The 27,307-nt window shown below is 36.0% G+C and overlaps 1 protein-coding gene across 2 annotated transcripts in view; it reads right to left on the reverse strand.

Annotated features, from left to right (window-relative positions):
* The window catches only part of TMCO3 (transmembrane and coiled-coil domains 3), a 33,106-nt gene that overhangs the window by 5,059 nt on the left and 740 nt on the right, over nucleotides 1-27,307 (reverse strand). The window contains exons 3-13 of one of the 2 annotated variants that reach the window (XM_026096973.2): nucleotides 26,030-26,159; nucleotides 24,552-25,094; nucleotides 19,799-19,978; nucleotides 15,918-16,109; nucleotides 15,089-15,217; nucleotides 13,157-13,249; nucleotides 11,732-11,918; nucleotides 10,699-10,816; nucleotides 9,968-10,163; nucleotides 3,560-3,710; nucleotides 1,401-1,466 (exon numbers count right to left, since the gene is read on the reverse strand). In XM_026096973.2, coding sequence (XP_025952758.1) covers nucleotides 1,402-1,466; nucleotides 3,560-3,710; nucleotides 9,968-10,163; nucleotides 10,699-10,816; nucleotides 11,732-11,918; nucleotides 13,157-13,249; nucleotides 15,089-15,217; nucleotides 15,918-16,109; nucleotides 19,799-19,978; nucleotides 24,552-24,998 — 1,758 coding nt within the window. In that variant the 5' untranslated portion in view covers nucleotides 24,999-25,094; nucleotides 26,030-26,159 and the 3' untranslated portion in view covers nucleotide 1,401. The remainder of the gene's footprint in view (nucleotides 1-1,400; nucleotides 1,467-3,559; nucleotides 3,711-9,967; nucleotides 10,164-10,698; nucleotides 10,817-11,731; nucleotides 11,919-13,156; nucleotides 13,250-15,088; nucleotides 15,218-15,917; nucleotides 16,110-19,798; nucleotides 19,979-24,551; nucleotides 25,095-26,029; nucleotides 26,160-27,307) is intronic. The other variant, XM_026096970.2, reaches the window with a different exon arrangement.

The following is a 27,307-nucleotide window of genomic DNA, read 5'->3' on the forward strand; positions in this document are numbered from 1 at the left end:
TTCAAGTACTCTAAGCTCAGATTTTTATGCAAGTGGTACCCAATCACCACGCATACACCCTATGTTTTGTTTCTTAATTTCCTTCCACCTACAGAAGCACAAATGTTAAAGATTCACAATAAGGGGAGAGATGGCAGAAAACAGAAGAGATACAAACATCACATCTAAAAAAAATTCAAATGTGTGTGCACACACATGAGAGTGACATAGCTTTTCTCTTTTTACTGTTTGTCGTGTGCACATTGCTAATTAACCTTTAGGCTGATCTCAGAGATGTACATGAACAGCAACTAGAAAAATAACAGCATCAGGTTTGACTAGGGCCAACTCTGACACATCTGGAATAGGAGACTTCAAAAGAAAGGCTATAATATAGTCTAGGGCTTTCATCACTGTTGGTGAATCTACTGTTCCAGTTCTGGAGCAGACAGACTGAAGTTAACTTGGAATGCCTCTCAGCGCGGAGATCAGTACCATATTGGAAAGATCTATGAGGCACAAACTACCATGAATTTCTACACTAACCCTGTGGAAGCAAGCATCACTAAGGTGAAGCAAGCATCACTAAGGTGAAGCAAGTCTAAAACTCTCACATGCAGTATTCTGAGAAAACAGAACAACTCCCCACTCACATAATTCAGGAAGAAGACCTACCATGGTGGATTTCATGCTTGTTACAGATCTTTGCCCTAGCTCTAGACAAAAACTTGGGATAAGGCCACAAGTCATAACAAACGATTATACAAGTACACAAATCTTTCAAGCCTTCCTGACAAAACAAATGCCACCAGAAAGATTAACTTCATAGACAGATGATACATGAATAAGGGCATTTGTTTTAAATAGATTTATCAGACTTTGTGACTAGGAAAAAAAAAAGATGTTCTCAAAATGTGGCTCTTAAAGATTGGTCCAAATGTTCTCTGAAAAATATTAGCAAGGACAGGCAGTAAGAGGAGCTTTCCAACCTCAGCATAGAGCATAGAGAGCCAGGAAGCTTGAAGAACACATAGGCGTAAATGAATGTACAAATGGAAAGTTACTTGAACTACAGCTGTTAATGTCTAAGTGCAAAGGTATATTATTCCTACAAATGCATCTGTGCATGAATTTGAAGGCAGCAGCACTACACAGGCCAAACTAAGGTCAGGACCACTTTTAAAGATATAAGATGAACGAGTACTCTTCAGCAGCTTTCAGGCACTAGAAGGATTTTTGTAGTGAGAAAAGTAGACATTTAAGACGAGCAAGATAGGAACTAACTTATTTTTCTTTTTTTTTTTTTTTTTCCTTCAAATGACATATTTACAACCACATTTCAATGATGTCACATTCTTCTATTTATTCCTTTATTCTAAAAGGAATAAAAGTCTCATTGCTGCAGTGGTATACCATCCCACCTCAGGATCTCAGGTGTCTTGACTCTCCATCGTAGGGTGCTTGCTGCATGTAGCAACAACTCTCTGCTTTGGGAAAGGGAAAAATAATCTTTCCTATAACCTTTGCATAATTTCATGTAGTAAATCTATCTAAAGATAACCATGACAACATAAAAATATTTGCGTATGTGCATATATACACATACAGAGAAAGCAAGAAAACTTTTCTTACTAGATTTCTTCTTAAAGTTTAAGGAATACATCATCCAATTCAGGTTTTCTTTGCAACATCACATCACTCCTTTTCAAAACCTCACCACACCACAAAACACACAAATTTCCCATTAACCATAGAAGTTGAAAGTATCAAGGAGGAAAAAAAAATGTTTTGTAAATAAGCAGCATTATCACATTTTGTCAGATGCTCATTTTTCTGATTTCTGGTCAGACATTTTAGCTAATTTTCTTGTGAGGCAGGGATAATGCCCATCTTCTGTAAAAATCACGCTAACTTGTTAGGCAATTTTCTCTTCTTTCCCTTCTTACAGTTATAATGGGAATAACAGTCAAAAACATTTTTTTAAAAAATTTTGTAACAGAACTACCAAAGTATGACTATGACTTAGGCTAGATAGCCTGCTTCCTATCATGCCAATTGAAGTCTTACTATTTTCTTGTACTGTACGTAAATCTCATCTCTAATTTTAATCTATGAAGTCACAGGAGTGTAGGACAGTATTTTTGTTCAGTATGTAGCAAAATTAACTTCTGGCTTACGATTACTTGTCATGCTTTTGCAATCCTGGTAACATCACCCACTCCATCACCATCTTTACTAAAACACATAAACAGCTTATCTGTGAGCATTTAGCAATTGCTCATCCAACCTTTTCAGTTATATAGGCCCAAAAGTTTAATTGTAGCTTGCCAGTTTCCTCCCTTTCATAAAAAAATAAGTTCTTTAAGTAAATACATCTATTAGTCAGCAATCTGACTGAACAGCAGAATTTGTTATTATGGGTTGGGAGAAACAAAATTAAGGCTGTTGAACATAACTATTTCTTTTTTATTTTGATAATTGCCGCAAAACAGCTTTAGTTTCTCTTACACACCAGTTTAATGCCCATTGTTTCATATGCACATCATTGCTTAAGACTAAAGATATGAAAGCCATATGAATTATGCTGATGGGACTTCACTATTAGTTGAATAAATACACAGAAATAAAGAAAAAACAAAGCTCAGAGTAGAAATAGAAGCAAAACAAAGGTCGGTCTTGGAAAAAGAGACATGAACTTCTGGGTGAGCATGGGTTGAAAAAGGCTGGAGTTGTGTGTAAGCAAAGGGCTATATTCAAACCACCTATTTTGGACATTACAATGCCCCAAAGTTGGACATACACCTCCTGTACAAAATATAAGGAGAGGCAAATGCTTTCACAGGAATGAAAGCACTTTGGTAACATGCTTCCTTTAGAGAAGGCCATGCATGGATACCTCAGGAATTTGGCATTTAAAATGAAGATACCAACTGATTTTAAATATTTTCAAGATTAAATTGCTCTGGATAACAAGCATGCTAAGTTATTCTCCTGGGCTTAGGCATCAATATCCCATTTCAGTAGGCATTCAGGTAGTCTGTCTGAGAGGTATCTTATTCAATTAATTCTTTCTTGTTGAGAACACACAGACCACATTTTCCCAACTAGAGAAGCTATAAAAAGGATCTGCTTCCATTACCATATTGTACTTCTAGAGAAAAGCAAGTCACACAGACCTGAAATCTATTCTACTAACAACTCAAAAAGGCAATACAATTTTCATATAAATTACAAATAAATATCCACTGCAAATAGAAATTTTTCCAAAAAACCTCCATTTTACCTTAAAATAGTTTAACTATGCATGTAAAACAGCTCAAATTTAGAATTAACAATGAAAAACTGACACACAACAAAAAAAACAAACCAGAATTGAGAGTACAACATGGAAAGCGTTTAAGAAAACAAATGTTACCTCTAAAAGTATTAGCAAAGTCAAACCAACACTGGGGCCAATTAATGTTTTAATTTTTTCACAAAATAAAATCGATTTCCTCCCCCCGCTCTCTAGTCACCAAATTTCTTCCTTCCCCTTATTCATAGATTAGCACTATTTTTAGTAAGTTTTCTTAGAAATTACCTATGGATGCAAAGAAAATGATGGCAAGAAAGTCACGTATTGGTTCAATACAGGACATAATCTCCTCAGTAACCATGTGACCCTGAGAAGAGATCAGAGCTCCAGCTAAGAAGCATCCCAGCTCCATTGACACATCCAATAGCTCTGTGATCTGTCAAGGAATAACAGAAAAATCTATTGCTGTTCTCTTGCCCCAAGTGACTTCACATACCATTTTACAGTGAAATAATAAAGCTATACATTATATTGAGTGCAGTAAATTATTATATCTTTCTGCAATTTCAACAACAAATAGAATTCAGCACATTTAAGTGTTCTGCAGTAATGTATTTATCCAAAAGACACACAAAACCAATTTCCCCTTCATGTTACCTCTTTCCCCACGGAAGCAAAAGCAAAACAAAACAAAAAACCTCCTTTATCTACATTGTAATTCTTTGTGTCACTCATAAGGATAGCATCTGATTTCACTAAAATGAGAGAGCTTCTAACAGCTTCAGTCAGGATTACATAACAGATTGAGGCTGTGAAAATAATGCAGTAAGAACAGCATATTTTCCAACAGTCAGCCAAGGCAGGAGTTGGGCGGTGGGATCAAAACTTTTACTTTGGGAGAATAGCCTTGATTCAGCAAAACACTCCCAGGCACAACTTATGTTTTATAATTGTAAACGGGATTTAAAAACATGCTTGCATGCTTTACTAAACAGGGATGGATTCAAGCACGTAAACTGCTGAACTGAAGCATGGTATCTATTTGAAAGAATGCACACTGCTTTTTATTCTTTCTGTTATTTGTATATGGTATTAGAAAAGCAGGATGAAACACATGTAGAGAGTCTAAACTAAAGATAAAGAAATTGCTTAAGGCAATGCTCTTAGCATTAAAAAGGCAGGCAGCACTTTTAGTAAGTATAAAATATGTTTTAAAATAATTACTTTAAAACCATGCTCCTGCAGAGAGTCATCTTACTGAGAAATGACAATGCTATTAATATTAATAGAACACTTTAAACCAAAGCCTTATTTCCATACTAATTTAGAATAAGCAACAATATACTATTGTACATTTATGGACAACATTCATTACATCTTGAACAGTGTTATACTGTATGGTATGAAGCTAAAACTCAAGTGACTTGAATTAATGGAGTACAGCAAAAGAAATGATAAACAAGTCATTCCAAGCAGTGCATAAAATGCTAGCTAAAAATATAATCAGACTTTTGTAATTTTTTTAAGTAGCAATGTCTGAATGCTCATTACATAACTCCATTTGTGCTCATAGTCCTTAATTTATTGTGAGACATTTAAGAAAATGAATTGGAACTGTCAAATAATGCAAACAGTTGCTGATCAAGCAAAACCAACAAAATAACATTATAATCCATTCTGACTACTACGTAAAAGCTGTCACTTTGTATATGCTTATGTTTTAAAAGGAATTTCAGTTTAGTTTCAAATGATGGAGTGCTCTTCACAGCAATCTCAAATTGTAAGAGGGAAGAGGGAAATTTTTATATAAAAGGCTTTAAATCACCAGAATAAGATGAAGACACGGGAAATAGTTTGGAATAGGAAACATGCAAGTTCTTTTTCTTAACCATAGCATTAGCTGTTGTAAAAGTCGTGTCCTCTAGATTATGATTAAGATCCAAAATAGCCTCTTCAGACAAAATTGTAACTGTTTCTACTATCCACATATAATCCCCACACATTTATACATTATCAGCTATAACAGAGCTCCAGGTTAAGACATTTATAGCTAATAGCTTAAACATTCGCATTTATGTGGTTAAGTTGCCATTTTAAAAGGGATTTACAATCTCTTATTGGAATTGCATAATACTGTGCTCTTGTAAGTATCACTATTCAAGCAAGCAACAATTTAAGCATGAAAGAAATATACTACATGCTTGTTCAGAAAGCATCAACATAACAAGAGCAAACAATACATCCACATGGGTTTGAGTGTAAAAACTGCAATCCACTTTACTCTAGGGAAACCTAAGTATGAGTTCAAGGACACAGTAGGTAAACTGTGAATTTTGCCATCTCTTCTCTGTCCTCTAGATATTACACAACCTCAAGTCTACAAAATAAGTATGTTACTCTATACAGAGAAAAATCTATAGTGGATGGGAGACACACACGCACACACACTCTGGGAAGAGCTTGTGTTATTGGCAGGATGGCCTTCTCAGCAAAGATTCTTATACAAGCAAGACTGAGAAAGTATTTTGCATTTAGTACTCCCTCTCTCTGCTCGCACTAGTTTTAATGTTTTGCCTTTACCTAAGAGGGCTCTAACAATTACTACCTTCTGGGCTGTGCACCTGTGTTTCAGGTCCTTTTCTTTACTCCTACATTATAGAAAATGTTTTGCTGATTTGCACCTTTATCCCAGTACAATTCAGTTTTCATTTGTTTTCAAAGGTCCCATTTTACTCTGTATTCAGACAGGTTACTTTGCTGTAATAGAAAATTTGAACATAAAAGTCCAATATCATAGTGAAAGCAATAAGTAAGACAGTAGTGCTATTCCCTTTTCCATTTGATTTTTGAACATTTGTTCAGCAGTTGTTCTCCCTATATTCTCTTATAATGCATGTCTTATTATTACTCTTTAATCATCACAGAGGCTTAGTAAATAGGGTAAGCCAATAACACTAAAGAAATACTCATTGAAAATAAATGTATTAAAATTTCAGGTATTAACAACCTAAATCTGCCCAAGAGTAAAGAGGTGAATTCTAAGCTCGCATTTTAAGGAAGAAAAACCTCAGTGCAAATGTAAACAATTTTTAGTGAGCCTTGTAAAAACTCCATCTCAACTGTATTTATACAATTAACCAGAGGATTTGAGATTACAGTCCGTCCTTAATCGTCTCCCCTTAATTAACAGAAAATGGAGTTTACATTATGAGTCACAGAGAAGCACTCCAGCAAACAAGGAATGACATTTGTAATACAGAGGAAAAAATATGTACATTTTCATATACTACAATAACACTGACAACTTTATTTACATACCAAAAAGTTGAAAAGAAGATATAGTTATTTCCCTCTCCTTGCTGCCACCATCACGAGTCAACCATAATGCAGTCAAACTAGAAGCCATTTTCCCCCCCTCCTATTTGTATGCACATTCCTATAGATGAAACTGCTATCCTCCTTGTCAGTTCAGGTTTGGGGTTTGTTTTTTGTGTTTTAGTTTTTTTTTTAATTGACTAATAATGTTCAGCGACTTATTTTAAAACATGACAAAACTGAACACTGTTGTCCTACAAATATCTAATATTACAGCTCATTATCAGGATATTGTTTAAAACAACCTCCTTGTAATGATTCTATACACACAACATAAAAGCAACACTACACCAATCAGCACACTGGCTGACATATTACATGTTCTTCAGCTCTCCTTGTGGTACATGTCTCAACTCAAAAGCACCATTTTGGTCACCTATCTTAAATGGTCACATTTAAAACCATAAACTGGATTCTACTTTCTATGTTGTGAATGAACAGAACAGTTTACCAATCTACAAAAAGCAGTATCTGAAAAACTCAAAGCTTGCAGGGGAGTCACTGAGGCTTCACCAATGGTCTGCAAGCCTTTAGTACTGATGGCGATGTACTAACTGAAAAATGCACGACTATGTCTCAAAGTTCAACCAGATTTTTAGAGAGTTGGCACTTGACATGAATCTTCCCCTGCGACCGCAAGATGTGCTTATCTAGTTAGGGGATGGCAGGGGGAGGGACAGAAAAAAGAATCATTTACTTCTGAGAATATAGCTACATTTTGAGGAGAAAGAAAGGTGTTTCAAGCTCATAGTTGACATTTGTTGCATTTCTTTTTCCCCTAAGTTAGTTTGTCAAGAAGAGGTATATTTAAGATCCACTTTCAGATTTAGTCATTTGCAATGCTATTGAACCAGGTCAAGCAGTTCAGGAATGCTCTCAAAAAAGGAATTTTCAAAAGTTACTTCCAAGCAGGAAGCTCCTCATCTGACAGAGGATAATCCTTACACTAAAATTGCTTATTCTTACCACATAGAAGAACCTCTTTTATCCCATCCTCCCTATGCCTTTCCACGTGTAAGCACAGAATCTGCGCTGATTCATAGAGAAAGCCAAATTCTTGTTGTTTAGTCATCTGAGATTTTCAAACCAGCAAACAAGAAAAATAAATATATGATATGTATTACATGTGCTAATGTTACCAATGAATCCCAGTATAGCATAAACTTAGGTGGGCCCCAGAAATCCAGGCAATACAGGAGGAACATACAACAAGTAACTAAGCAGAAAGCAGAAACACCATGATATTATGTCTACCCCTTTGTTACACATTGGAAAGGATGTGGCCTGCAAAACACCTCACATGCTAGGTAGAGATTTAAAATATTTTGTTTAAAAGCTTCTCTCAAGTTTTCTGAATGGAGCTGCAAAGTCACCTGTGATTATGGCCACTAAAATATCAGCTCTCTTATTCCTCCCTCCACAAACTGAAAAGCTTATTTGGAACTACACAAGTATGGAAAATTCCACGTGTGCAGACAAATATACTGATTTGGTCAATATTTAGGCTGCTTCTAGAAGACCAACCTTTGAAGGAACTAAAACAGTTTAATTGTTTTCCCACCACACCCAAAAACCTTAGTTAGTCCTTTCCAAATATATGCAACATTTTTTCAAGTTAGATTGTTTTCCCCATCCCACGTTTTTATGCCTGACATAATTCCTGACATAAAGGCATGTATACCAATTAAGATTTGTTTTTTCAGAAGATTTGTTCATTGAACTTTTAAACCGGTGAACCAAACAATTGCCTTTTTTTTTTTTTTTTTTAAATCTTGGTGCTCAGAACACAACTTTTAGTATTATGCTAGTAACTACAGCAATAACTATATCAGTGTCAGCAAATATCAGGCATCTGAATTAGCTTGCTGAGGTTACATGCAGTATGCTTTGTACTGTTCCCTTTTTATACGTTCTTTATCAACTTCAGAAGGAAAACTGCTTTCACTAAAAGTACCCAAAGTGTGTGCTTCTCTACAAAGATTTCCCATATTGAAGAAGCCTGCCATTTTTGTAGTATAAATTTGACACGCTCACTTAAATACATTCTCCCTCAGCTTTGTGTATGCACATATATGTAGAATCATGCACAGAATAAACTCTTAATGTGTTTGATGTGTTCATTTGGGCACAGTATGTCCAATTCACTCAGATTACTCCCTGTAGGCCATATTTTTAATGAAAGTAAGACTGTTTCCAGATACCACAATTTTTTTTTGTTAAAGATGTTCCACACATACTTTGTCTACTTGCTAGAAAGTAAAAAGAAGAAAATAATTTGTTTCTTTGCTTATTAAATGGCACATCTGTTTGAATTTTTTTTTTTTTTAAACACACAATGATGGTATTTTTATAACCTATAAAATACAAATTGAAAAATTTTAATGCTATTCTGTCACTAACTTCTTCCTTGACCTTCATCCTGAAGAATAACAATTTTATTGGCTCTGTAACAATTACACAAATACCCTAGCAAGAAAAGGTGTATGCACAGAAACTTTTTTTTTTTTTGATATTTTTTCCTCAGAATCTCTCAAAGAGGGCATAACAATCTGCAGATCCATGATAACAGCGTTTCAAACCCACAACATTATCAGGGACTGCCATGTTCTATTCTGTAACAGAATAGTTTGCCAGAGGGCTAAAACGTGAGATAGAAACCAATGGAAGGAAGATTCTGAGCAGAAAAAAAAACAAGGCCAGAGGAGATATCAAAACTTACAAAAGTGGTTTGTGTCCTGAAGAACTACGATACGACTCCTAATAAAGTACTATTCTGTCTTTTAAAATATCCAACTTCACGCACAGGAATTGCATGCTACATTTTAGGCAAAATATCTGAACATAAAGGCATTTCTCTACTTTCTCAACTTCAGCCCCAACCTATCTATCACAAAGAAAGGAAAACTATTCTGTAACTAAAACTACGTGAAGAATTTGCTATTCAAAAGGCAAGTAAATTCAACAAATAAGTAAGTGTCACAGTCAGCCATTATCAGTAACTCAAAACTCATCCTGAATGTTTCTAAATGCATGAAGCATCCCAAAATTAAAACTGTAATCATGATTCTTTAAGTGACTTTATTAAAAGTTACCTGCAGAAATTCAGCCTATTGACACTGAAATGTTATCAGTTACTACTCACCTATGCTGTGATGCATCAGGCATTTGTGCATTTGAGTTTTTATATTAAGCATTTTAAAACCAAGTAATTAACTACAGAAGTATGTGGATATGCAGCAACAGTAAACATGATGGCTTTTGTGATACTGATGCACTACAACACATGCATAATTTTTTAAAATTAATTTAAATGATTACCGTTAACATAAGGAAGATGAATGCAGATATTCCTAGAATGAGGATTTCTTTATTCCCTTTGCTTTCCGAATGCAACTTGCGATAATATGGTCCTATGAGATAAGTCTTTATAACAAGACATATAAGAAAAACAGCAGCCAGAGAAAAGAGGATTTGGCCAATCAGTATCAGTATTCTCAGTATTTCCTTGACAATGCTGAAATAGAAAAGCAAACAATCATTTCTTTAAACTGCTCTCTTGCCCCTAAATCAATTTCACTTAAATGAAACGATGTAATTGCACAGATGTTCAAAATTACCCTAGGTACCTATTGTAGGTACCTACAATAAGGTACTTACATACATAAGCAAACAGCATGAATACTAGATCTGCTGAATGCCCGGTAATCTTTTTTACAGCCTAGAATTTACTTCCAGGCTGTTTCAAAAACAACAACAACAAACTTTTGTTAGTTGATCTTCAAGGTGATTTATCAAGCTCAATAATTCTATCTCATAGTCTGTGAGTGACTATGAGTCTTTTTAATCTAATTATTGGGCAGGGCAAAGGTATCTAGAGCAGAAAGAGTATTGCCATATAACACTGTAATTACAGATAGTAAAGGGAACTCAGAATAAAGCATGCATTTTTCAAGAAAACTGACATTTTAAGTGTAGCTTTCTTATATTCATACTTGCAATCAGCATACTAAATTGGAAAGGGGGGGGCATACATACAGTAATTTCTTGACCTGGAATAGGTGCTTGCTCCTGCTTGAATAAGTGTAGGCATGACAGCTATAAATAAACCAAGCTGCACATCCTGCATCACCAACATGCCAAGTAGTACACTACTGTAGTCAATATCCCCTGTACATCAAAAAAAAGTCACTGAAACATTTATCAGAATCTATGAATGCTTTTAGTGCTCAAATATTTAGAAATGTCTTCATCAAATGGAGGTTAAGCATGGTTCTCAATGCAGTGAGAAAATTCAAAGCATTCTATTTTTTCCACCATCAGGTAAATCACACCTATAAAATATTCATATGAAGCTTCTGTTATACAATAAAAATATAGACTTTGCATAGCAGTTAAGGACTAGTTATGCATGTACTGTAATTTCTGTATTGAAAAAAATCACAGTGTACAGCATAATGGGCACATGTAATTTAACAAGAGACAAAATATGTAAAATATTTCCTTTGAATTTGGGCACTGGAATATGAATATTCTAAAGATAAAAAAGCCTTAATGCAGTTTGTATGAGGCAGGTTCAAGGGGAAGAAAGCAAGCTGGCAAAACTTTTGAAAGGTAACATTTAGGAGCCATTTGAGAAGCTAGCGATATAGGACTTGAAAGGACTCAGGACTACCCAAGTTGGTCTTACTTTGCAGAAAAACAATGTGATACTTCAGTTAGCCTTTCTGCCATGATGACAGACTGGTAGTAATGGTCTAATTTGCTAACTTCCTAGAAGCACAAGAATTCCAGACTTCAATTAATGAATACTGGATGGGCCACACAGCCTTCCTCTAAAGAGGACAGGCTATACAGATAGCAGTTATATTTCATAACAAGAATGAGCAGAATACTGGTCAGTGTTAAAGAAGGATGATTCCTTGTAAACCAGGCTTGACAATGCCGTGTTTTTTTTTTTTTTTAAACACTAATTTGATTTGACATAATATTACAAATCTCAGCTGTTTTCAAGTTTTATTGTAGATTCTACAGTATTTCATTGTAGATTCTACAGTATTCCGTACGTATTTAAATCACACCTACCTTCTTTATCACCTCGAACACTACCTGCAAGAAATCTTGACACCAATGGTGTGCTCGATAAAGACAAACAAGTGGAAATAAAGACACTTTGTGTTGGTCTAATTTGGAGCAAGTGTCCCCATAATAAACCAAAGGCAATCATCAGAATTGTCATGTAGCAGGGTCCTTGCAAAGATATCTTCCATACCTGGAAAAGAAAACAAATTCCATTTATAAAGTCTGAGGACATTTTTCTCACTGGTATCTTACAAAGCTTTTCAGTGCAAATAGCTAAAAATGCATGATTTGGTGCTGCAGTGCTGGTCCACAGAAGTAACAGGCTCTCATCCTACACATCCTGAAACTCTAAAGATGCTATGCCTAGTAGGTTATATTCCATTCCAGGAATCATTACCAGAAATTAGGCAAATTCCCTGTAGCTCAAAGACCAACAAATGAAGGGTGAAAGGTCCAATATGAACTGAACTATATAAATATCAAATAGAAGATCAGGTATTTAGTGTGATTTCAGCAAAAAATGTAGGAGTGGTGAGGAACATCATCAATACCAGCAGTCCACTCTGTAGTGGGGCACATACAACTTTCAAGTGGCTTGCACACCAGTAACAACTTACATATTACAGTTTAGGAACCCCTGAATTACTAAATGCACTAAAAGATTCTTATTGTTGACTTAAGATAGACTAAAGATAGCAGATTAAGTGGAAAGCTCATAACCTTTAACATATTTCAGTGAAAGCTTTTACAGTCTCATGCACTAACAACCAGCAATTTAGGGACAAATCGCACAATGCAAGTACACTTTTAATACTGGAAAATACAGCTGCAAAATATGTAAATTCTAGGGTTTTTTTTTTTTTTAAAAAAACAAGGTAGTATTTTTTTAAATTAAAACCAAAACGAACTTGTACCTTTTTGCTGGATCCTGATGGCCATAGCACTTAATATTCCAGATTGTATCAACACACTTGCAGAATCAGTTTATTAGCCAGTACAGCATGTATCAATTCACTACGCAGCATCTGACAAACTTTTTTTTTTTTAATTTATTTTATTTCTTTTTTTAAACTACAGGACTAATAAAACATCACTAGACACTGCATCACAGCAACTAGATTGCATGGACAGCAAAAATTAATTGCCATAAATTGTGTCAGAACTTTCTAGCAACCGAACTGTTTTACTAAAATGAAAAGGGATAGCAACGTTTTTTGGAAGCATTAAGTAAATAACGCATCCTTTTCCTTCCAAAGATTTAAGGAGCAGAAGCAAGTGTCATATTCATCTTTTCAAAAGAGAAAGAAAAAAAAAAATTAAAGCGTTACCCTCAAATGTTATAGATATAGCCTAAAAATATGAAACAGACCTGATTACAGGATTTAACTGCTAATGTTCAAGTTAGGTAGAAGTATTGTAAGGAAATACCTTTCTTAATCTTTCAGGAGAAAACTCCAGACCAACTAGAAAAAGAGTGAAGAATACACCAAACTCTCCTACTGTCTCCACCTGTACAATAGACTATTAAAAAATAAAATAAAAAAATCAGTGCATAGCAGTCTATTTTCAATGCAAATTTCAAGTCTATTTTCAATACAAATCATTTCTTACCATGTTTCCATAGGCAGTTCACTTACTAGTCACATGACATCAAAAGTTCTCTCAGTGTCTTGAGGATTTCAAACATTGTTCCCATTATCTGGCTGCTACTACACAATTTGGTTGGACAATGCTGGTCACCCAAATGCATATGTGCTGTTGAGCTAGGTCAGTTTTCTTGCTTGTTCAACATAAATAGGTTAAGTTTTATGTGTATGTTATTAAACCCCCAAGGCTACTTCTGGCTAGTTATTTTATTGCCCTGCAGGTATACTGACTCTGCTAAACTGTAGTAACTGTTCTTCTCTCCATCCTATAGACTCCATGTACTTATCTCTCAGACCAGGCTGGTGTAACTACCAGCCTTTCTACTTCAGAGAGAAGTATAAGGGTGCAAGAACAAGAAAAGCAGATGCCTAATATTTCCTTTTAACATATTTACAGTCCAAAGGAGGGGAGGATAGAGAATATCCTTGATTATAGAGAAGTGGAAATGGGGAATAGCTTCCCCCAGATGAGAATCTGCCTGCCTCCTCAGTTCATCCCACACTCCACATTTTTAGGAGACGAAGGAGGACTAGAAGGAGACAACACACTACAAGAGACCCAGTAAACATGAATAAGTATTATCCAGAAGAATAACATTTAATCACAGCTCCATAAGAGACAGGCAGCTCCATAAGAAACTGTCCTAAAGAAAACTCTCTCATCTCTGTTCTGACCACTCATCTTCCTCAGTGCAAACTTCAGTGAAAATCCACTGTTGAATCTCTTTCTGATGACAACCATACAAACTTGTTTCTCAGTCTGAGTCAAGCTTTCCAGACCTTCTCAACCCAAGTGTTACATACTACACAAAGGTTATTTAATCTCATCTTTTCAGAATACAAAATCTTTTCAGAATATGAAATGAAAACGTATTTTTAGCATTCTTTCCTAAAAATGAGATTGACAGAAACCTATAATGTCTGTTCATCCCTATTTACTTCTAAGCCCATTGGTCAATTTCACGTAAGAGCAGAGGTTCCAAAGATACTAAATTCCAGCCAGTTATGTGGATGTCAATGAAACATAGACATTTTATTTAACTTCACATTAACATGCAGTCTTAACATTTATTCCATTTTGCCTGCTGGCTAAACAATCTGTTAATGCATACCAGACCACTAAGCAAAACATGTGTAACCTCAAACCAACCACAGCCTCTACTGCTCCTCATCCAGCTGGTAATCAGGGAACATGTGATGGAGCTAAAAAGGTTCAAAGATTTCAGGAATGTGAGCAGGGGGACCAGGAAAGAACTAGGGTTACTAGGATGGATGAAAGAGCTGTAGAGATGCAAAATAACCCTCTAGGAAGCCAAGCTATTCTACTCATAGAACAACTTGTTTTAAACACCTGCACTGCAGTCGGTATTGACTTTTTCCAAGTTTTTGAATATTTGATATCTTTTCTTAATTTGGCTCCAAAATGTGATGCTTTATGAAGAAAGCAAATAAAAAAAACAGGAAAAAAACAACACAAAACAGAGACAGCCCTTCATCTTTGTCACAGTTACACAGGAGAAAACAAAATTGAAAACGGTCATTCAAAGACATAATTTCAAGGCCTCACTCTGCATAGGTCAAGCTTTAGCTGTGGTTTTGGTTTTTTTGTTTTTAAATACATTTGAGGTTAACAATACCATATTCTTCTAAAAATATTCTTAAAGCTTTCAATAAATGAAACCAGTTAAAACATAGCAGTAACTTGCATACTTACCTTGATACTATTTAATCCTGATGGTCCCAAGAGTACTCCACAGATGATATACCCAAACATTGTTGGCAATCCTATTGCTGTGCACAGCCAGCCACATGGCAAAGACAACATTCCTATCGTCACAATATCCTGTACATAAGGTTTACAAATGTGTTAACACAAAGTTGAAACTAGACTCTCATCCTTCAAAGAAAAAATGGCACTGTAAAAATTAAATGTAGAGTACTGTGTAGAATCTGTGATAATAAAACATTAAACATCAGTGAACTAAGCTGAACGCTGTCGTAGGCATAAACACTATGCTTTTGTAGATGCAGTACACCTTACATTTAAACAAAATTGCGAAACAGATCAATTTTGCTTAAAAAAAATTACAAAAGAATCCTAATCCATTTATTCTTTACCAAGCACACATACAATAGAAACATTCCTATGTATTTTCCAACCTCAGTTTCCTTATCACAAGACACGTATGGATAAACTCTCTTGTGACAATATGCAAGCTACTTACCAGGCACAGCAGTAGCTCTCTTTAATAGTGTGCAGTTAGAGAGAAGAAGAGATGCTGCCCCACAGGTACAAGAAGTTAAATAAACATACATACTACATAACTCCTCTGTTTATTTTAAAATCACAATCAGTCTTGTGAGGACTACACCTGGGAGTGAGGAAAACATTAGCCAGATCACCAATGGAAGGGGGAAGCCAGGAATGCTAGAGTAATTTTAGAGGGACAGATGCTGAAACTATATAAAGCAGTACTGGCATGCAAACAAGTGGGAGTGAGTCATCCTAAAATGAATGATGGAAGCATCTCTAAAATGATTACCTTTATGAAATGATGATCAGCACGAGGAATGGTTGAATCTCTGGGCTTTGTAAGGATATATTGATTGTTCTGGGAATCAATAAGCATACTAAGACCTAAGTCATCTTCCACTTCTCTTTTTGAAGCATTTCTTTTGGAGCTGGCTTCATCTTCTTCCACCCTTAAGACTGCTTCAAAGTTAACACCTCTTACCTTTCAAGAAAAACAAACAACAAAAGATGTGTCAATGAAGTATACAGTAACAGATGAAAAGACTACTAGCTCTGCTTGAAGTTTCTCCAGAACACGTTGAAGCCAAGTAAAAATACTGCAGTTCGTTCTTAGAGAAATTTTATCAGACTCTATCAAAAAAATGACGTCCATAACTGAAAATGTAACTTCAATTTTATAATCTGCTTTACATTTTAAAAATGAAGGTTTTTCCAGGCCCACCTATTAGTGGAACAATGTCTCTTTAGATAAGTTGTCCAACCAAAAATATCAAGACAAGCTTTCAAAGCTGTAGAATTCCAACTCAGTATTCTCAATTGAATTTAATCCTTAAAAAAAAAGAAAAAGAAAAAAAAAGAAAGTAAGTTTTGGCACATTTAGACCACAAAAGTATAAGGTCTCTAACAAGTCTGGATTAAAATGTAATATTTTTGTTGATTTGAACAGAAACAATCAGAGATTAGAAACTGATAATCAGTTCACAAAAATCAGACAGTGACTATACCCCCATTCAAGAAACAAGTCATACCCTATAGAATCGAAGGGGAGAGGATGAAAACAGTTTCTACTCAGCTCTGTCTTCAGTGTCTTAAAATACACTGAACAATGAAATCATTTCTCTGTCTTCTACTTTGTAATTAAATTAATGCAGATTCTCACAATATTCAGAAATAGTTACGATGATTATTTCTTTCAGATTCTTATGCTATTCTCATTCCAATGATTAACATCTAACTTTTCTGGATTACCTTATTTTGCTTGTGCAATTCCTCAATTTTAAGATGACATGCAGTCGCATAAGCCATCTATAACATATTGACCTATTTGCCTTAGCTGAGTCCCCTGCACCTTTCACCAAATTGTTCAGATAAATATTGCATTTTCATTATTTAATATTGACATGTTACTTGCAAGTTTTATCCTTTTCTTCACTCCATTTGTATTTTTTTTAAACACTGAAGCTTCTTATCATAGGAATTACCTCTTCCTCTGTTTTTGTACATCATGCAATACAATGGGCCTCTAAAGAACTGGAAGTCAGTAAGAATCAAATGGGGAAAAGAAATGCAGAATCAGAAACAAAGTCTGAAGTCTGCAGAATTATTTAGAACTATCAAATATTTACTTCAAGTACCAGCATTTTTATGTGTTGGACAGAGATGTCGATGGCCATTTTCTTTTCAAGCATTATGAAAGTTATCTTTTCACTCCTTTTTCCACAACCTGTCTTTTTATGTCTATTCTGTTTTTACAGCCCTAAGCTCCCCACTTACCAGGCTATTTTGCATTCCAGAACGAAGTGTCCCTTGTCAAGCAAAAGAGCCCAAACTGTATGTTTTCAGTGTTTTCAACTGAGGTGAGAAAGCAGGAGCAGCTGCACACCCTGTACATGCAAATTATTCTCACAGTATTGGAAGAGAGAAAGGCTTCCCTACAGTCAGGGAACATGAAGAACTGTTTCTGTGCAGAAGACTCAACAGGTTCCCTATCCTACTGCTTTTCTGTTGTCATTGCTCCTGATCCTGCCCCTGCGCTGCTCCAGGGGTATCAAAATAGCGCTCAGAGCATACAGTTAAATGTTGGTTCTGCAATTTAAAACATATTCTAAACTGACTTTCACACAGGAATTACTTCATTATCTAGTGCAGTGTCCCCATCTTGCAGGTGACTATTACTTGGACTAAAATCAAAACATTAGTAAGCCAACTTCTGTTCTAGTATCTTCTTGGGAATTTAATCCTATGATATCAACAGTAGTATTCAATAAGCAAATCATAAAATACATCAATATTGAAGCATCTTCTTTGAAACTCTAGAATTCTAAATTCATATAAAACTTGTGTGTTCCTTTATACTTGGTAGCTTTTGTGTGTGGAACCTTAAGCAAACTTCTCTGTATCAAAATTTAAAATTATCATAGACCATATAAAAGTGATATGATTGGACAAATATGTTCAGCATCCAGTGGAGTTTACAGTCTAGTTCAGAAACAATATTAAGAACACAAGGAAGATATTATAAGACTATGACAATTACAAAAAAACTGTTTTTCTGTGTAGTATATTTACAAAATTAAATATTCGGTAGATATTATGGTACATTTTTGTTTTTACTAAAGAAAAGGGAACCAAAGACAGAATATGATAGGAGAGCAAGAATAGATGGCACAGATTCACATGAGCTTTTAAGAACTGATGAATTTGAGGACATAATAGGAAAACAGTTACTTCAAGATTTTATTTCCTAAAACAGCAGTTCCTGCAAATGGGCTGTATGCGACAAAATACAATGTACAAATATCGTTGTCTAGCACTAAGCTGGCTAGCTCATATTCTTTTTTCCTTTCTATCTACTACATTTCTCCTTGATTATACTGTTAATGAGAGCTTCTATTCAGATTATTGATAACTCTATTAGACCTTCTTTGTTCTAGTATTCCAGTTTATGAGAAAATATGTTAAATGTTTCTTGCTAAGCTGGAGACCTAAGTAGTCCTCCAGTCATCATCTCATTAGTCCTCCTCTTTCATGAATAGAGGCACAAGAAGAAAAACAGAGAGATACACTGGAGAAAAACGCTGCATTAGCCTTTTGCCAATTGGCCAGAATGACATTTCTGCTGTTACACCTGGCCTCTTTAAAGTGTGCGTTATACCCTAGAGTAACAGAAGAGGGCACTCCAGCTAGCTCTTCTCTACCCATTGGTGGTCCCGCTAGGCAGGATGACCAATGTGTACAATCGCAGCAATCTGGAGTATGCAAAATAAAAAGCTACTTTCTCTCAAGAGAGGACAACTGTGAAAAGGGCCTCGCTCTCTAACAGAGAGCAAGTGATATTCTTCCTCAACAGAATTCCTGAGCTATGATGGCCTCAGAATTCAACCTGCAAGTCAACAAAAGCCTTTCAAGAGCAGAAGCCAAATAAAATTGCAACCAACACTCACATAAATGGGACCAACTCGGTCAGTCTCTTAGGAAGACACACTGAGAGTCAGAAGTAAACTGATGTACTCCCAGGTCCTAATACAAACAGCCTTACCTGAGGGATACTGTCCATCATGCAACATAAAAACAAGGAACAATGCAAGTAATCCAATGGACTGAAAGCAAAGGAAGTCAAAAGAAAGCAACACTACAACACATTTCACATCCTTACCTTGATCAATATATCTTTTCCCAGACTGAAAACTAACTGCAAGGATTCTTGTTTTCCCATAACTTTCTCAATAAAATGAAAGAGAGGAAAAAAAAAAAAAGTGGAGACTAAGCTTGACATGGTAACTCCATACTCTGCAAAGCCTAGATAGTACAGTCCCCACCACCACCACTGAGATGTCACAACTCTCATGGGCTGTATCAGTGAGATGGAATACACTTATCACAATGCAAAAGTGCCAGCTGCATGGAGGACTTTCAAATAAGAAAAACAGAGAAATCACTAGCAAAAAGGGTAATGATTCCTGTTCATTTCCTAACAAGGAAACTAAATACTAAATATTTTTCTTCTGCAAAAAGGGAAGATAAAACATGTAAAGTCAAAATGTTTTACATTAGTCACTAAAATCCTAACAACTATTTAATAAAGCATAAGAGAAAAATCTCTACAATTCTAATAACAACTTAGAAAGAAATATACATGAATGAAAAGACTGAGTCTAAAACACTACTCACGGATTTGTTGTCATCAAAAGCATGTTCTTCTATTTCCTCCTCCAATCTATCAGCTGCCTTCCTGACATCTTCAAGAATCTCATCAAGTATTGACAGGCTTTTGTTTTGATGTTGCATATTCTTAAGGGCTTCAACCTGATGTTTCTCTGCTGCTAAGAGTTCAACATACTCCATTTCTTCCTGTTGAAATTTACAACACATACATAAAGTGCTGGCCACGCCTTTGAGCGGGAAAACATTTGACCTAAGGGTACACTTCTTTTGACACAAAAGATCTAACAAGAAATGGAGTTACGAAAGCAATATAGATGTTACAAGGGTATTTGAAGATTGCGTCCTCTTGTACCAATTTACACTGTGGGGAAAAGGGGCAGAAGTAAAAAAAACAAAACAAAACAAAAAACTCCCCACCAATGGAATTCTCTAATCCATTAAACAGCAGAGCTACCTCACAATCGCTATCCAGAAAAAACAAGAACGATGACTTCAAGGAACCCTAGGAAAAATTTCACAGCCAAGTAAAATTCAGAATTCAATGCTTTAGCAGAGAAGCACAATAAACTTGAAAGGATGGCTTTACTAACTACAACAATGAAGCAAACTGGAAGGAAAATACAGTGAAGCTTAATTTTATAAACCATTTTAAAAACAGGGGAAGGGGTCTGTCTGTGTTTCTTAAAAATTACAGTAACCGTGGAAACAGCTACAACAACTGCAAGTTTGGGAAAGAGTACAGATTAACAGTCAAGCACCCTTGCTGAGGTTCCCATTTATGTTGCCCAAGAAGCATTTTTCCATCAGAAGCAGAATACTTGACTTTGTCCATTTTTGCAGTCTTGGCCTCTTACAAACCTGCACTAATGATTTATGAAATCTGTTTCTAGGCTTCAGAAGTAAGAAAAGAAGAAATACTGACATGGTCTGATATGGTGTAAAAATACTGTGACAGCTTCCCTGATGAACTTCTGTTTATCAGGATGTCTCCGGATGTCTGGAACTCTGGATGTCTGAGGTTCAAAAAGAGAGAATTGGGGAAAAAAAAAAGAAAAAAATTGATTTACGGCTCAAGAGTAGACTTAAGACTGCCCCTTCTGTAGGCTTATCAAAGCAGTGATTTAAGATAACAGTTTGTGCATTGACTATAATTTGTTTTTTGGGGGAAAGAGAAAGATAAGAGAATGTCAGCACGTAAAGTGACAAATCTTAACGATGCTCTGGTTAAAAGAGAACAACTACAAATAAGCAAACAAATATAGGATGGATGATAATATTTAGATAAGATTGCCCCTTTGTTCTTTCAAAAAGCCAACAGCATGGCCAAAGGAAAAACAGACTGGGCACTTAACACAAGCACTATCTAGGTCAGGCTGAGTTGTCTGAAAACAAAGGTTTCTATCACCATTTCAGATGCACTATTATATCCAGCTAGAGAGCAGGCAGAACATGGGTCTCCTTTAGGTTTTGTATTCTCTCTGCCTACACTACACAGATGTTTTATATGCTCTGGACATCTAAAATGGCCCTAAGAACACCTATTCTTAAATAACTGAAGTGCCCCCTCTTCCATGCAAGTTCATGGATGAACACTTTTTCCCCTTGAAATCTGCAAGAACATGCATATAATTCAATCAATTCCTTGATGCCAAGAAAACAATATATTCAGAACAATCCTGTAACTGTGTGGCTTAGCCTTTTTAAAATCCTGAAAGTCAGAGCAATACTCTAGGTTGTGATGAAAACTCAGGATTGCTGGCTTTTGTCTATTGATGTTTAGAATTACCATAGCTACACCAGCGTGATGAAAATTGCCCAGTTCCCAGAATAACAGGAGTTGCGAAAAATGTAACTATTAATGTGCTTGGACCAACATCAACTGCTTTGGTTCTTATGCAACACATAAGCAACAGTCACTCATGCTCTTGTACTGCCTGTTTTCTCCATTACCAGATTTTGCTTGAAAGTTTTAAAAAAACAGCCCCAGTTTGATGCACGAGCTCTCTCTTTGGTCAGCAACCACTTAGAACAGAAGGTGGATTTAATAATGGGCTTTTTCTTCAAAAATGGAACAGGTCTGGGGTGGAAGGGTGTTGATCAGTCCTTTTGGTCAGCTGACACAAACTGGATGAAAAGAGCTGGAGGTAAACTGCAGAAAAACAAAGCTCTAATATGCAAGAGGTTAACTTTCTCTGGGTAGCAAAATAGAAAAGCTTTGAAAATTTGGAGAACCTTTAGTTGTAAGTTCCTTTAATTAATGGAAACAAATCTTTTTGTAGTCTATTGAAGTGGCATCTGTTTTCACCTGCAGACCAGTGCCATAGTAGTACAGACGGAGACAACCAGGAAGAACAGCATCCATGAAAAGGACAGACTTTCTCAAAGAGCCTGCTTCATGTTAGGCAAAGTGCATCACAGTACTAACACTGCTCTGTAATCCATGCTGAGATTGGAGACATCTGAGCACAAGTTGCACACTGAATATCATTTTAAGCAAGATGAGGATTCTGTACTAAACAGGGAACACCTAGAAACAAATGAGCAAGACTGAGTAAGACTTTGGGGCAATACTAGTTACAAATGCAGTTTTACTGTTGCTCTCCACTGTTTAATAAGGAGCGAGGAAAGCAATTCAGAGTAGGATGCATCTTTGCAGTGTGTGAGTGTTATCTTTTCCATCAACTTCTAAGTAGCAGACACCCAAAAAATCAGAAGCTGATGAGAAGTAGATAGAATTTTATTGCTTCTTCCAGAACCTTGATTCAGTTTCCTTGAGCAAAGAAAGGCAGAAGACATCTTCAACACTTCCTCCTTCCTTTTTTTTTCCCCCCCTTGATATGAATGATTCTGGCATATCTGTTCTCAACAGCAGAACCAATATGAAATGTATCAGACATACAGCTTCTGATACTAAATACTTCCAAACACTTCAATTGAACAGAAATAAGAAGATAGAGTTCAGCCCCCCGACATGGTCATTTGTATTTTTCACTCAATCACTCTTCAGGAAAACTGAAAGGATGTCTTTGAGTACACGAACAATGTAACCATTACAATTAAAACAAACTGGAACAAAATTGAAACTAATGCGTGTCTTTCCAAGTGAGAATAAGCCATAACAAATTTATCCCATGTAATTTTCATTTTTTCAGCATGCATTTCCTCAGCACCTTTGTTTCACTTTAGGAAACAGATTGTAAGGTTAGAACAAAGAATATTTTATTTAAATAATCATGCAGATGCATAAGAAGGAGGGATATAAAAGACTGCTTATTCAAGTATCAAGTGATACAATATACAAAAACAGCCTACACAATCCACCTCTGTAGAAGCAAAGCTTTGACAGAACACATACCTAAAACAGCACGGGCCTCTCAAAATGAGAAAAATTAAGAAGCAACATTCAACTCCAAGGGTAGATTACTCCAGGATTTGTTTTACAATAATATTGTTGCCAAGAAGTAGGTAAATTAGAAAGATTATTCTGGACTGGTTTCACTGCTGCTATTTAAAAAGGTGTAAGCAAAAAAGGTGAAAAAATTCATTTTCATGACAACTATCACCGTATCTATGCAGCAGAGGCTGGCGCTACCATGAAGCACCAATATCAAAGTCACGTAAAGCCTTTCATTGGAATACGCAGGGATCCAAGCTACTCCGTATCCAAATTCACCATAATTCAGTTTTCACTTTCACAGCGCAGACCACTCCAGGCTCCCAAGTCTGCATCTTAACTTCTGCTCCCATCACAATTCACTGCACAACATTCTTGCACACAATAGTCTCTTGCCATCTTCACCTGTTAAGACTACAGGTCTCTCACACAAATACCCCTTCTTGATTCTCCTAGCTCAGATATTATACCCCAATTACATTCTTTCCTTCTTTTGCTCACTTTCACAAGGACAATCTCTTCTTTAAGAGGACTTGGGCGGGGGAGAGAATCTTTCATGTTTTCCTTCAGTGGCTGAGGGCAGAGGCTATGTAAAGAACAATTTAAATACCAAGTCCATTAAAAAACATTTTCTCTGAATGGAAGATTTTCAATATACACTGTGAGCATTACCAAGTATAGCAGACAGCAGCAGATAGTGCAAGCCCTAACAGGTGTGCATTTACACGGGGACCCAAACTTTCCACAAAGTATTTATGCTCTACTGTTACTCATCTGTGATTTTCGTGGTAAAACAATCTCAGTGCACTTTTCTTGGAAACACTGTTTTTGAAACCGGCACTCCTTAGGCTACAAGTACTGTATTGAGATAGCAATGCAGTTATCTCATATTTTGCACATCCATTTTACCCCCATCTGTACAAATACAGAAATAAAAGCCAAGAAATCATTCTGCTCAAATTATAGACCTTGGCTGAGAAATTATCATTTGAAGTGGCAATACTATTTTGCCAATTAATGACTTTATATTCTTTTGGATAATCCCCCTGCCTTACATATTACAACTGTGCTATTTGCACTAACTTCTTATATTCCTTTAACATAATTTGATATAAGACTTGCGATCAGCCTTAGCTTAACTATTGACTGTTACTGAATTTTAAACTCTATTACAGAATTTTTACTAAGGAGAACAAATACTTCCAACTTCGCTCAAAATCTGTTTTAAATAGTAAAATATTGCAAGCTTTGTGTAGATCCACTTTTTCATCAATACAGACTGAAACTGTATCATAACTGAAAGCACAAGTAGAATATTAATATTCTAGTAATAAACATAGAACAACAACAACAAAAAAACCTAACCTTAATTGCAGCTTCTCTCAAGGCTTCCAGTCTCTGTCTACTGCTTTCTTTCATATTTACGACATCTTTGTAGTCACCTTGTAGAGCTCTCTGCAGGCCGTGGATTGCTTGGAAGACTGAGTTTTCACTTTCATTTAGCTCCTTTTGGAAAATTTCAAAGGTATGCACCTGAAAGAGTTTCTCTTCATCTGACAGGCCTGTATCCTTTTCCACTGCTCTTATAGCATTTTTTAGTTTGTTGAGCACAACATTCTTTTGGCGAAGGAGGCCAGATAGTTTTCTGCAGCTCTCCAATACCCATTGTTTTCTCTGAGTAACAACAGCTCCTTTCCCACGATGCAACTTTATTGCATGCTTTACTACATCTTCATGTTCTCCAGTATTCGCTAAGTGGCCACAAAGCAGTGAAGTCAATGTCAACAGGCAAAAAAATCCAATTGCCTGCATTCTTCAGTTTTTATTGCTGTTGGTGGAAACTGATAATCCGTAACAGCTCAAAGCTTTCTGCTACATGGCTTCTGCAACTCCAGTATACATACTATGCTGCAAGACAGTACCAATTAGTTATCAAACATGATGATGCTGGGCCATTTGATGAAACAAATTAGAAGACAAACTGAAGACTGCATTCTACACTATAATCTTTAAAAGAAAATATGCACTCTCCTTTAGCAAATAGTCAAAGCCAACAAACAGTCCAAGGTTAGTGATAGATTTTTGTTCTCCCATGGCCAAATATTTTCTAAAGATCACCTTGCTTTAAAAAACACAATAATTGGAAAGCTTAGTTATGTCACACAGCAGTCATTTGTGTTTCATTTTGGATGAGAAGAGTCGTTAAAAGTGTTAAACTGTGATGCCATAGACTGTACTTCACCATAGTACTACAACTTATTCTTATACATATCAGTGAACCTCTTGCCATTTCTGAAGTCTATCTTAGAAAAAAAAAAGTATCATACTCATTAGTTGCTTATACAGTCTCAGAAGCATAAACATACTAAACTCTAAAATATAATGCAAAAAATCTTAACTGAAAGAGATTACATTATAAATTATTCTTGTGAAATGAACATTTCCACAAAGAAAAAGCAAAACTTCCTGACTTCTGACCACTACTCATTTGGATCAAAGATCTTGATCTGGAAGGGTGCATGGCCTTGAAACATTTTACTTAAACACTAATTATTGACCTGTATCAACTTAAAATAGACCTATAAGAACACTAAAGTAAATCAATATCATTTATAAGTTGGTTTTCCAGAAGCTTTTTTAAAACCTATATTTAAACTGCTATGTTTGCTTTTAAAAACAACTGGGATAGAATTTCAAAACCCTCCCTTCCCCCAAATCCTACAAAAAAAGGCTAGGGACATCATTTTATAATAACAAATATATATTTTCTAAGAAACAAAGCTATACATAACAAAACAAATATTTATTACTGCAGCATGCCATTCGAGAACTGCACAACATACACTAAATTTTTGCAAATCATCAATGCAGCAAGTATTTGCCTGAATCTTCAGCTGCAGTCTTGATCTCTGAGCCAACAGTCTTAATCAGGAACCAATGTGCAGGACATGCAGTCATCTGGAAGCAGTTTACCTAACAGAGAATCTTCTTTAGCCATAATACAGTATGAGTTGCAACCAGGAGTATCAATGACATCCCTCTTCGATTAAGGGAAGGGAAGATGGAAGGCACTGCCATGCACTACTTCTGCTTTTAAAATGCCCTATCTCTGTTCCATAGGCAACAGTGAAAACATATTTGTGCAGCATGATGGAGAGTTTATTCGTTTTTGAAGAAAGTCAACACATTTGGCTATTAAGAGCTGGGCTAGAGCTTAACAAGACGAAGAGCTAAAACATTTAAAGTTAAGAACTAGAAGCCTAATTAAAATAGTAAAAGCATGTTTACATTGCTCTAATTGTACTAAAGTAGAAATATTTCAGAACTTTGATAAAACTGTTAGGTTTCACTCTTTTTAAGAGATCAGAAAAACATGAATAACAATCTCCATCACCTGGAAATATTCTAGATTGATATTTAAGGAAATATTTCTTCACAAGTACAAATTAACACTCTTCCTGTTTAATAGATTTTGGGGAGAGATTTTGATGAATATGTTACAACCTCTCTCCCGCAAGAGAGAAGGAAAGAAAACAGCATAGCGTGTATTTGACTTTCCCTTCTTGAGGAGGTGAGTAAAATACTTTGCTGCACATATTACACGGCATGGCAAACCATGTAACTGAACTCTGGGCAGAGAACTATGTTAGTAAGTATTGCCACTGTTGCACTGTCTAAACTTATCAGCATGGTTCAGAAACAGCACAGTTTTGTTTTGGTAACTAAGAGCCTGATCCAACCTTTTTTACTTGAATAATAATTTTATTTAGGAAAGCAGCACCTGCGGTACTGCTCACACGCTTCTAAGTAGTGGTGAACAGGAGATCTGTTATGCGCTTCATACTGTGCACACGCACAAAAAGGGACTCCCACCCCCGCAGTAATTATCAGATCAAAGAGAACTCCCGCTGCTCGTAGTCCTTCCTAACCACAGGCTGTCTGCTGATGGATTGCGGCTCACCTTCCCCATTTTTCCTTCCTAAGCATGGTACCGCATTACTGTACTTCATCGAGCTGTCCCTGAGCCAAAGTCTGAACCCTCGCCTTGTCTCCCCGAAACGCCTGCCGGTTCCTCCCAGACGGCGCGCTCCGGTGCCACCCGCCGCTTCCTCCCGGCAGGC

The sequence above is a fragment of the Dromaius novaehollandiae genome, chromosome 1, assembly GCF_036370855.1.
Source record: "Dromaius novaehollandiae isolate bDroNov1 chromosome 1, bDroNov1.hap1, whole genome shotgun sequence".
NCBI lineage: Eukaryota > Metazoa > Chordata > Aves > Casuariiformes > Dromaiidae > Dromaius > Dromaius novaehollandiae.